The sequence below is a fragment of the Falco naumanni genome, chromosome 10 (assembly GCF_017639655.2).
Source record: "Falco naumanni isolate bFalNau1 chromosome 10, bFalNau1.pat, whole genome shotgun sequence".
Taxonomy (NCBI): domain Eukaryota; kingdom Metazoa; phylum Chordata; class Aves; order Falconiformes; family Falconidae; genus Falco; species Falco naumanni.
In genome coordinates this window covers 6,970,619-6,981,970 of record NC_054063.1, presented here as the reverse complement: position 1 = coordinate 6,981,970, position 11,352 = coordinate 6,970,619, and the positions used below count along the sequence as shown (strand labels likewise).

At 40.5% G+C, this 11,352-nt stretch overlaps 1 protein-coding gene across 3 annotated transcripts; it reads right to left on the bottom strand.

Moving 5' to 3' along the window:
- Positions 1–230: 230 nt before the first annotated feature.
- Positions 231–10,550, bottom strand: LOC121095017 (vitamin D 25-hydroxylase). Of its 3 annotated transcripts, XM_040609281.1 has the most exons (6): positions 10,451–10,550; positions 8,256–8,401; positions 7,317–7,458; positions 6,404–7,036; positions 3,039–3,368; positions 231–1,764 (listed from the first exon to the last, which is right to left on the bottom strand). In XM_040609281.1, the coding sequence occupies exons 2-6, from the start codon at positions 8,343–8,345 to the stop codon at positions 1,589–1,591; spliced, it is 1,371 nt and encodes a 456-aa protein (XP_040465215.1). In that variant the 5' UTR covers positions 8,346–8,401; positions 10,451–10,550; the 3' UTR covers positions 231–1,588. The 3 variants fall into 3 exon arrangements, with proteins under 3 accessions (XP_040465215.1, XP_040465217.1, XP_040465216.1); XM_040609283.1 differs by lacking the exons at positions 8,256–8,401; positions 10,451–10,550 and adding an exon at positions 9,806–10,150; XM_040609282.1 differs by lacking the exon at positions 10,451–10,550 and having other exon boundaries at positions 231–1,656; positions 8,256–8,713.
- Positions 10,551–11,352: the final 802 nt, after the last annotated feature.

The following is an 11,352-nucleotide window of genomic DNA, read 5'->3' as shown; positions in this document are numbered from 1 at the left end:
AGCAGTCAGGCTTACCTCCTTCCTCTCCTTTCTGAATCTTATATCTTCTCTACAGAAAGGCAGTTACTCAGCAAGAGCAGCAGCCTGCCCACCTTCTTCAGAGCACCAGTTCTGCACGTGTTGGAGATGCTCTTTGCGGGACATGTGGGTCTGACTGCCCTCAGGCACCGTAACTTGAGGTGGACCTGCTGCATCTTGAGTCAATAGGCTATGATGTAAGTGGGCTAGTATTAGCTCTGTCTGATCCTTCTCTGTTGCTGTTTCAAAACAAAGGAAGTGTTTTCTGCTCAGTATAAGATGAAAAATGTCAGGTCAGCAGAAAAACACCCAATCACTGCCTTTAAACTTTCCTGCATCTCCAAACTGAAGCATAAGCTGTAAGAAGAGCATGGTCTAATGTTCAGCCCTGTCCTTAAATGGCTGAGTATGTGTTTTGTTCTGAACCGTATCCTGTGGCCTTACTTCTTCTCGCGTGGTGGGGACGAAACACGTCATATTTAGAGTATCAGGTTCTCCTTAGGGCCTGCGTGCATAAATCTTTATCTACCAATAACCATAAAGCAATAGCTGTCAGGAATAAAAAATGAAGCTGGAAGAAGTCAAGAGTGGCTGTTAGGCCTAAAACTTCTGCTTAAAATCCATTTAAAATATGTTCCTTCTACCCTATTCCACTCCCCCTTCCCAAAAGGTCTCTTCTCTTGTCAAACTCATGAGCAGCTTATTTTCTTGACTCCTAGTATAGTTGCATGTGTCTCTGGTAACACAAATGCTGCTTTTTCCAGACTACTTTAGTCTGGTAGGCTAAGTCAACTTAATTCTTAGTAGACTAAGTAGACTTAGTCTTAGGCAGAGTTTAATCATTGCATAACGCTTTGTGTGGGGAGGCAACAGAGATTGCTGCAATTGTCAGGAGTATGGCAATAATTGAACACTGTTGTTTAGTAACATGTTACAAAATGAGAAGCAAGCCATAAAAGATCTTTTAGTGAATTCACACAGTTCTTTGATTCACTAGAAAATTATGACCAACTGGGATAATAGGGCAAGGAGAAGGAAGGATTAAAATGCTTAAATATACAATTTGTTTGCCAAGGTTGGAAAATATAGTTTATTCTGAGTTACAAAAATTTAGATACCTTTAAAACCTTTTTAGCTATGTAAATTTAATGGAGAATTATAAAGAACTGCTTAGCTGGAATAACATAAATGAGATTTCCACACATGAATTGGAGTATAAACATTTTGAGCCATGTTCTCCACGTTTATAAAAATATCATCTCAAAGCAAAATGGCCTGTTAAGTAATAAAGTATTTAAAAGCTGAATCAGAAGTTGGATTCAAAAGAGACTTCTGGAGTGAAAACATGAGCTTTAAACACAGGATGTGTTTCACGTTTGTGGTTGAGGGTGTTTTTTTTGTGAAAACCAAGTACAAAGAATCTATTAAGATGTGTGCAGTCAGAATTTATCTGCAAGTCCTTCAAATCTTTGTTTTTCTGGCATGAACACATTTAGAAATAGAAGGCAAAGGGGATCCTCTGCTGCAACTTGAAGCATTGTGCTCCACCTGACAATCTAGATGCTTCTCTTCACCGTCTTTCTGCACAGATGAGGTATGGCTGTGGTTGTAATGTCATGCCTAATCTTGGTTTGAGATCTGGAATCACACCATGAGGAAAACACAGGTGAAATCGTTGCAGTAATGAAGTAAAAAACAAAAACATTTCCATTCGAGCTAGTTGTTCTCCAAGACAGTGTCTTCTTCCTGGATTGAAAAGAAGGTTTTGAAAAGACTTAAAATGGGTTCAATTACATTTTCACTCTTATTATGAATAAGAATCGTCATTTCTGTGTTCTAAGAGGAGCTGTATGAACTTGGTGGTAGCATTCTGTAAGAGAGGATAGGTGGTAATTTACAGCAAGAAACAGATTTTAGAGAACTTGTTCCTCTCGCTACACAAATGCCATTGTAACTAATTCTGTCAAATTTATTTAGATAAGCTATTAGCTCCTTTATCTTGTCTTGAAGTGCCAATCTAGACAGAAGATGTCTTTAAAAAATGATACTGTGAATTTCAGCCTTTGTTCCCTACTGTTTTCTTAATTACATCTACTGCCAGTCATTATTGCCTGGCAAATATTGTAACTTTCTAAGTAGAAAGATTTGAAACAAGTCTGGATAATGACTTTAAACATTAGTTCCCATTACTAGTTACAGTGAGTAAACGTGGTTGTGGAAGACACAGGTGAATGGATAACAACATCTGGAACTGGTAAGGTCAAACAGACAAAAAGAAACATAGTAAAGGTAGGCTTCATCAAACATAACAGGCCATTTAGATCTAGTGTATCTATTCCAAGGGAATTGTCTTCTCTTGTCTCCTATTTTTCAGAGCAAGAGCACCCCAGATGAGCAAACTAAGTCACACTCTACACAAGGCTATGTCTTTCTATGGACTGCAGAGGTAGCCCTGGAAGTTAGTTTATAAGGAACGCCTAATTTTTTAGGTTGATAATTGTATGTAAGGTAAATTACCCACTCTTACAGGCATCAAAAGACAAATCCATAATAATTTAGGACTCCCAGAATATTTCCTCAGGTCAGAATGAAGTGATACATGCTGAGCCCCAAGCTAGTTCTGAATAACATCTGCAATTTCTGGTGCTGATCTAACTGCTCCAATTTGAAAGCTGGTTGTGTAAATCACCTGTATGTAATGACTGTAGCAGCAAAGGACTATTAATTATGAAAGAAATACAACTTATGTACTGCAATAATATAAAATCTATAGACTCCTCAGATAAGAAGGTATCATACTTTTTTGCTAGTTTATATATAATAGCGAACTCATCTATATAAAAGATATTGTGCTAAAATGTATTATGTCCAAAGTGCATTACATTGAATACCTTTAAAATAGCTGTTTCATCAGACTGTGGATATTTTACATCCATCTGTCCATTCCCGATTTATTGCCATCGCTTATATGTTATACCTCTCTAGATTTATGAAAAGGAACAGTGGAAGAGATCACTTACCTAGTGAAAAAGGAATAAATGCATCTTTCTTGACAAACTGCCCGCTGCTGTCCAAAAACCTCTCAGGAAAAAACACTTCTGGATTGCTCCAGTATTTTTCATCAAAATGGACAGAGTAGAGGTTTGTAATGACTGTAGTGCCTTCAGGAATAGAATAACCACGCACAACAGTATCTTTGGAAGTTGCATGAAAAATACCTAGTGGAACTATATTACAGAATCTTAGTACTTCATGTAGAACAGCCTCAGTGTATGGCATTTTGCATTTCTCTTCTAAGGCAGGCATTTTGTTTGGGCCAATGACTAAATCAATTTCTTTTTGAACTTGCCCTGTTAGGAACAGGAATAAAAGCTGATATTTATTGTGTAATATAATTTCTTTTTTTATTTAAGCTATAAAATATATATATATTTAAAAGGATACTGAAACATGAAATATCCTACATAAAATGTAGTAGCTTATAAGCTTTAAAATTTAGATTCTATATTCCTTATCCTGTTATTAGGAATTGTTACTAGCATCTATACCAGTAATCTTCATTTCAAAAGTAATTATCCTCAGTAAAATTGTAGTTTAACATACTTTGCTTTGCTTGTGTATATTTTTATTTCTGGAGCTCTTCAAAACTAAAGGAACAAGCAAAAGACTGCAAAGATAAAGTACGTTAAGTACTTGAGTAAACACAGATAAGACTGAAATTAGCCACTTGAACTTTCTGTTGTCTAATTCTGCTATTATTCTTCAGAATTGTCACAATGTAAAATCATTCACTCTTAAGATGAAAATATCTGATACAACACTGTAAGATTTAAGAGGGGCAAGAGTCTGAATCTAACTGAAAAGGAACAAATCCAATCACTGGGGTTTTTTAAGCTATTTTAAAAATAAAATTCACAGGTTATTTAAATAATCTCAAAGGCACTCAAAACTGTCTCTTATTTTTCCCGATACACTTTCTTTGCTGAAACTGCCAAACAGCTCCTAAGTAAAATAAAGTTGCACTTCTACAATTCATGTGGAACCAATAATGCAAATCTGGGCAATAGCAGAAAAATTCTACCAGAAGAATCACCAGGTTTTTCAACCTAAAGTGACAACATTTCACATCAAAATTAAGAGGTGAAAAGCAGCTTAGTTAAACTACATTCTGTGATGTAGTGGTGTATCGGTGTGTATTGTAATACTTGGACAGAGAAAGTCTAAATAAAGGTGACAGTAATTTTTATTTTTATCCAGGTGAACTGATCTTGAATCCAAACTCATTGTATCACAAGATCTGAGATGAGAAGATTATTTTAGGTAAGTGGATCTCTACAAAATCAGCTAGTGCATAGGAGACACAAAACTACAAAGTTTTTTATCTTTTTTGAAAAACAGTATCTTGGTCAGATCGTAATAGAGCAGGAGAAAGGATGTTCTTGTTTTAAGATGTGACTATTGTTTGTGAGCCAGGACAGACTGATCAGAAACTTTAAGTGGACCTTTCTGCATCCAGGGTTTTTATATAATGTAGAGTGTAAATATATCCTTGTGACTAATTATGGCACCAAATACATTTTTAACTAAAATATGGACAATGTATATATGCATCCTAAAACTTGAGTACCTATAAAATCGGATTCTATTTTTTTCATTTTATTGAACGGTTTCCTTTTATGGTAGTTTTTCTTATTACACTGTGTAAAGCCCATAAATGAATTAGTAGAGCTCAGAAGCATAAAAGCAACATTTAATTTTTTTATACTTTTTTTTTTAAATCATCTGAATTACACTGACTGGTTAAAAGTAGAAATTGCAGTTTTAATCTTCTACAAAAGAATTATTAGGTGTACTTAGTGAGCTGAAGCTACATATTTCTCTTAAATATATCCCTCAAAGTTTTTAAAATTAACAACTCAAATCTATTAGATTTTCCTTTTAATCCTAGAAGAAATTTTTCCTATTTTTTAATCTTTAATCAGTTTCCTCATGTTCAATTAATTAATCAACTAATTAGAAAAGTTGAGTAAGACGTTATGGCTCTCAGGAGATATTTAAGCGAACTTTGGTTCTACTTGCTTAGCCAGATATTTTAACGAGCTCAGTGAATAGCGGACTTTAAAATAACGATAATGGCAGCAACAGAAGAGTTTTGGCATCAGCTTCTTCATGTAAGCAGAATGATTTTCAGTTTACAGCATGTCAGGCTTTGACGTACTTTATCATCATATTTCAATTTTCATTTTTTTCAAGTAAAGCTGTATTTACCTTATATGTAAATATAAAATTTGATCTCTAATTTTAGATAATATAACAGATACATAGATCAATATTTTAAAATCTAAAAACAGATACATAAATACACAATTGCTTTTTTTCCACCCGATTTGAATTAGAAATTATTCTAGCTTAGAAAATCAGAAGTCATAGAGGCATGCACCTACTACCAGAAGAAGAAAATGGAATCTTTCATACATAAAGATATCTGGTTCCTATGCAGAACTTCAGATCTCAACAGCCTTCTAGCTACAGGCAGTGCTGTTATCCCCATTCTGAAATTATGATGGTGGTGAAATTGATGTTAGAGCAATATTCTTTGGTCCAAGTATCAGCAGTACCTTTCAAAGTTATCCAGGCTGCTCTTTCTCCAAATACTGAAAATTCCTAGTTGAACTAAGCACTGCTAAGGCTTTGATAGGAAAAGGGAAGTGGAGGCAGGAAAAAAAAAAAAAAAAAGACTGTTCACTCCTAAAATCCAAACTTCTGGCCAAAACATCCAGGCTGACATTCAAACATCTATTGCTGTCTTTCTTCAAAATGACTGTAATACATCTTTTTAACTTTTAAGTGCTATTTTTGTTCTTCCAAAACTATGAATATACATGTCTATAACATGTAAATCTGTTGTGAATTGAGGCACTTAAGGAGAAAAAAAAACTGTACCCAAACTGTTAACTACAACCTGATTTACATTTTGCTGGTGGTTTTGCATTTTTTAGTATAATTTATTAGTATCATATTTAATTGCATTTTCTTACTATTTATTATTAACTACACAGATTAGTACATCTGCCAACCAACATTATGCCTCACAACACTAAACTTAAATATATTAGAAATACTTTATTAATGCTTCATAAAACTTATTTACAAAATAATATTCTAAGATTTTTATCATCATACTTTACTTTTGATAGCCTCTTCATGTACATATAAAATAAGCTTTTCACCCCTGTCTATAGTATATTTGGTAAATGATACAACAGAATAATATACAAACCTTCCTTTTTGGTTACAACTATGGATCACTGCATCATTTTTAAAAGAGCATTTTAAATTTGCAATAGGAAAGTGTATCAGTTCCTCAAAATGTCAAAGTTCTTACCTTGAATGTTTGGATAAAGAGCCATAAATAACACTGCCCATCTTAAAACATTTGTTGTCGTTTCTGTCCCAGCTATGATGAGTTCTCCAACAGAGAAAATTAAGTTTTCTCTTGAATATGTAGATTCTGGATCATTTTCATTGCAATCCATCTCATCTAAATATGCATCTACAAAATGTCGAGGTGACTGAGGCTTTCTATTTTCAGAGACACGTTCAATAAGGTCTTGAAGAAAGTCATATACTTCAGCTGCATTTTTAAACAGCTGCTGGTGTTTCCCAAATGGCAAGATACCGATCCAAGGAAAAGCATTATATAAAAACACAGAAGCACTAGCAGCTAATTCAATATTTTCACTAAAAATCTCAATCATGTGCTGAAATTCAGTATCTTCGTATGTAAAACGTTCTCCAAAAATAATCAAATTAGTAATGTTTGAAACAGCATTTGTTATCAAGTGCTTAAGATCAAATGGTCTGCCTTTGTATGTATCAATGGCATCAAGAAAAAAAATAGATTCTTCTGAAATTTTGTGTTCAAAGGACCTTTGTCCGTATCCAAAATTTCGAAAAGTATTTACAGCTAATTTGCGATGTTCTGTCCATCCTCTTCCATATTTACTGTTCAGTAAGCCTGAAAAAATATTTTAACACAGTATTTTATGCAGTGGTTTTTTTTTCCCTGTAAGATAAGATAATAAAATTATTTAAATGGACAAAAAATTATACACATCTTGCTATGGAGCATAGTCAGAGAGTAACAATTCTTTCCAAATAATATCTTTAAAGAAGCGTCAAGTATTTTGTGGAAGGAGATAAAGAGGTAGAGAAAATGGCTCAAGCAAATGTTTCATTGATCACAAACCTATCTATTGGACAAAAATTACATTTTTAGATAAGACATTAGCACCTACCTCCCATGTTTGTCAGCTTCTTAAACAAGGGAAGAGATGGTCTATCTGCAAAAATTTCACTTTGATGAACAAGGCATTCCTTTACTGCATCATAGCCGTTCAGTACAATAGCAGATATACCTCCCAGATCAAGACTGAAGATCTTTTGAGGGGGAAAAACCCACAGAAATTGTAAAATGCTATTACAACCAAAACTTAAGAACAAATAATGAAAATTAATAAAAACAAGTAATGAAAACGTGAAACAAGACTTAACATCAATGCAAAATACAGACAATGAAAAAGTGAAACAACACTTGACATCAATGCAAAATACAGACTTGAATAAACTTCAGTAGGGCATACAGGTGACCAAAGGTGATCCAATTGTGGCGTTACACAGTAGAGTCTGTTGTGAGCTAACTTACTCTGTCAGAAGATAAAGTAAATTAGCCCATGCTACATTCTGTGCCTTGCTGTGCACCTAAAGTGACCAGCTCTCCAAAGTCAGGACTGGGGATGCTTTCCTAGTCATTAAAAAAATGTGAGTTTGGTACGACAATGTATATTTTTCAGAAAAAATGTACTGTCCCCTAACATTAGTAGATATAAGTATATACTTACGAGTCTACAACATAACATTATTAGATATAAGGTATAGTTTTTATACAAGAAGTAGAAATAAAGTACATATTTTGTCTACTTTCCTAATCTTCTCAGACTATTTCCACAGGAGGGAGGTAAGCTTTACTACTGTATCTACTCCTCCTCCCTGCCTGCGTAAAGGTAAATTCCAACAGCTTAATTTGGTTTAGGCCACTATGACTGAAGCTACAAGTTTGTATTACGAAGACTTCCAACATGCCACTTAGTAACGGCAGATACAGAAGTGGTGCCAGTTGTGAAAACAACCAAGCTGCACCCAGTCCTTTCTACCTCTGAAACTGGACACCGGCTTACTTTGCACAGGCTCCCAAAGAACCACCAGGTGATAGAAGTGAGAGCCATGATGACAGCCAACAAATGACAGCATAGCCCAGCTAGTCCCATCTCCCATTTCCAGAGGTGGTTAGCACTAGATGCTGTGGAGAAAGTTGCAATACATCCTGCAGAGGGCACATACAGGATAAACAAAATGAAAATCTTAACCTAAGTTTTAAAAATTTAAACCAAGGCTAAACTTGATTGAAATACTACATCCCTTTCCACACTTTTCTTAACATTATAAATCTGTATTTTTACCTATATAAATCTCTAGTTTTCCCTTCATCTCAGAGCTGTTGACCTCCACAATATGAAATAATGTTAGCCTAATTATACATTCCATGGCAGCTGGGTTGTCACTGAAAATGTTACCAGGCATTGGAACAGGCTGCCCAGGGAAGCGGTTGAGTCACCATCCCTGGAGGTGTTTAAAAGCTGTGTAGGTAGCTGTGGCACTTAGGGACACAGTTTAGTGGTGGACTTGGCAGTCCTGGGTTAATGGTTGGACTCTGATCTTAAAGGTCTTTTCCAACCTAAATGATTCTATGATTCTATGACTATTTTGTTTTAGTGAACTTGATATTTTCACGGTTATAATGGCTCTTCTTTGTTATGTGACAAGGCACTCCTGGTATATTTCCACAAACCATTTGTGATTTCTCTATACCTTGATCTTAGCTTATTTATCTTTCTTCCAGTGTCATAGATTTTTTTTTTAAATCCTTTCATTGTATTTTTTCAGAGCCCCCCAAATCCTGATGCCACCTTCAAGTTCCCTCCAATTCTGCAGGATCCTTTATCACAGCAGGTGACTGGAACTACATAAAGCATTCCAGGCAAGTAGAAAGCTTAGTTTATTGGATGACACATTTTCCTTCCTATTTCCATTCTATTTGCCCTAGTATTTTGCTTGAAACACATTTACTTTTTTCTATTGCCAAATGAAACAAAAGATAATCCTATCCTTTTGTTTCTGCCATTTAGCATCCTTTTAATTTGTGCGCTTTGCTTTGCTTGTCATTCAGAACAAGACTGTTTCTCCTGTAAGTTTCATAAATGATCTGGGCAAAAGCATTTGACAGACTTAAGTTCTAGGAACAGTTTTATTTGCTTGTTAAGGGTGTTATATTTAAAAAATTCTAGCAGTTTGAAGGATGTGATTTTCTAAACAACACATCGTTTGTTGGACACAAAGCACAGTCTTTCACAGCCCTCCAGTGAAAATCCTGTGAAGTAAAACACCACAGGTGATACACATAGCCTGGAGGTGTACAGGCACGCCAAAGGGTGTCCGTGCTCACCTGCCAGCTGCTACCAAAGCCTAACCTCAGTGCGTGTGTGTTTATGTACGTGCACACATACACACGTAGAAATGCTAATACCTGCCTGCCTTTCCCTGCGGGATCTAGTTTGGGTTTAACTGTTATGAAGCTTCTAACAATAGACTGGTTGCTTGAAACTGGCTGATGAGAAGAGACACCTGATGTATAAGAAAATATGGGGAAAAGGAAAAAATCCATTCTTACATAGTTATTTTAACAGACTGCCGGTATTCCAAACATCTCACTGAAGATACTTTGAAGCAACGCGTTTTCAGCGACAACGTTGCATTAGCCAAGTCCCTGCTATTTGGCTGCTGTAACTTCGTTAGTTTTAAGCCGTCTTGGCGTGTCCAAGACGTGCGGGACGCCGCTGGCGAGTGACCGTCCCTGGCAGCCCAAGGGCCGTGCCCCGAACACCAGCCGCCCGCGGGAGCCCGTCACGCTGGCGGCTCCGCTCCGCCCGCACCCCCAGCGAGACACCGGCGAAGTGACACGCGTTACCCCGCCGCCGCTGCACGGTTCTGCCCGCGCCTTGCGCTCGGCCACCGGCCGGCCCCGGGCCCCTCGCCCCGCTCCCGCCAGCCGGCGGGGGGCTCCGCTCACGAGGCCGCCGCTCCCCCGGCGGGGCGGACTCTGCGGGCCGGGGCCGGGGCCGGGACCGCTCCTCCCCGTCGGCCGCGCCGTGCTGCCGCTGCGGGGCCGGGCTCCGCGGCAGCCCCGGGATCGCGGGCCGGGGACAGCGCCCGCCAGGCTGCCCCTGCCCGTGCCGCCCGGCCCCCGCGCCGAGCCCGCCCCGCTCCCGCTCCGGGGCCCCCGGGGAGGCGGCAGACGCCGCCAGCGCGGCGGTACCTGCCCGTGGATCTGGCTCTGCCGCCGCATGTAGACGTGCGGCTGCTCCGCGCCCAGGGCGTGGATGTTGCCGACGAGGGGCAGCCCCCGGGGGCCGGGCGGGAAGCCGGGCGGCCGCCGCTGCTTCAGCAGCTGCCGCACCACCAGCGCCAGCGCCGCAGCCAGCGCCGCCGCCAGCAGCAGGAGGCAGGCGCCGCTGCCCGCCCCCGCCGCCGCGCCCGGGCCCCCCGCCGCCTCCGCCGCCGCCCGCATCGCCCCGCGCCGCCGCCGCGCCGCTTCCTCCCGCCGCCCCCGCGGGGCGGTGCAGCGCCGCCCTGTGCCCGTTGGCCCGCGGCGGCCCCGCCCCTGGCGTCACGGGGGCCGGACCGGACCGCCCCGCCCCGCCGCCACCTCCCGCGGGGCCCGGCGCGCACCGGCCGCTGGCGCGGGCCTTTCGGGCTCCTCGGGCGCTGGAGCGACACCGCTCGCCCTGCGCTCCGCGCAGTGGCCTTGGCCGCTGCGACGCGTCACCGGCAGTTACTTGCTCGCCGTTAAGGCTCGGTGGAGGAACAAACCCCGCTTTGCGATGTCCCTCCCAGAGCCCCTTTGGATGTGGGGAGCCCTGAGCCGGTGCATCCCGCTGCGCTTCCCGCTGCCCTTCCCGACCACAGCACCGGGCAATCTGCCTGGCTGGCGGATTGCTGCTGGCAGCGGGGCGGGGGGCAGCTTCGCAACTCGTGCCTGCAGCTCCCCGTGCGGGGCAGCCTTTCCCCCATTCTGGCGCCGCTAACTGATGCCAGTGCTGCAGCGGGCAGTGAGAAAGGGCCTGGCGTCCCCAAGCTTGCAGGCAGCCGAGCACAGAAGGAAATGTCCCTAGTTCATGGACCAAGCAGTGAGGAAATCACATATGTAACGGCGTAAGA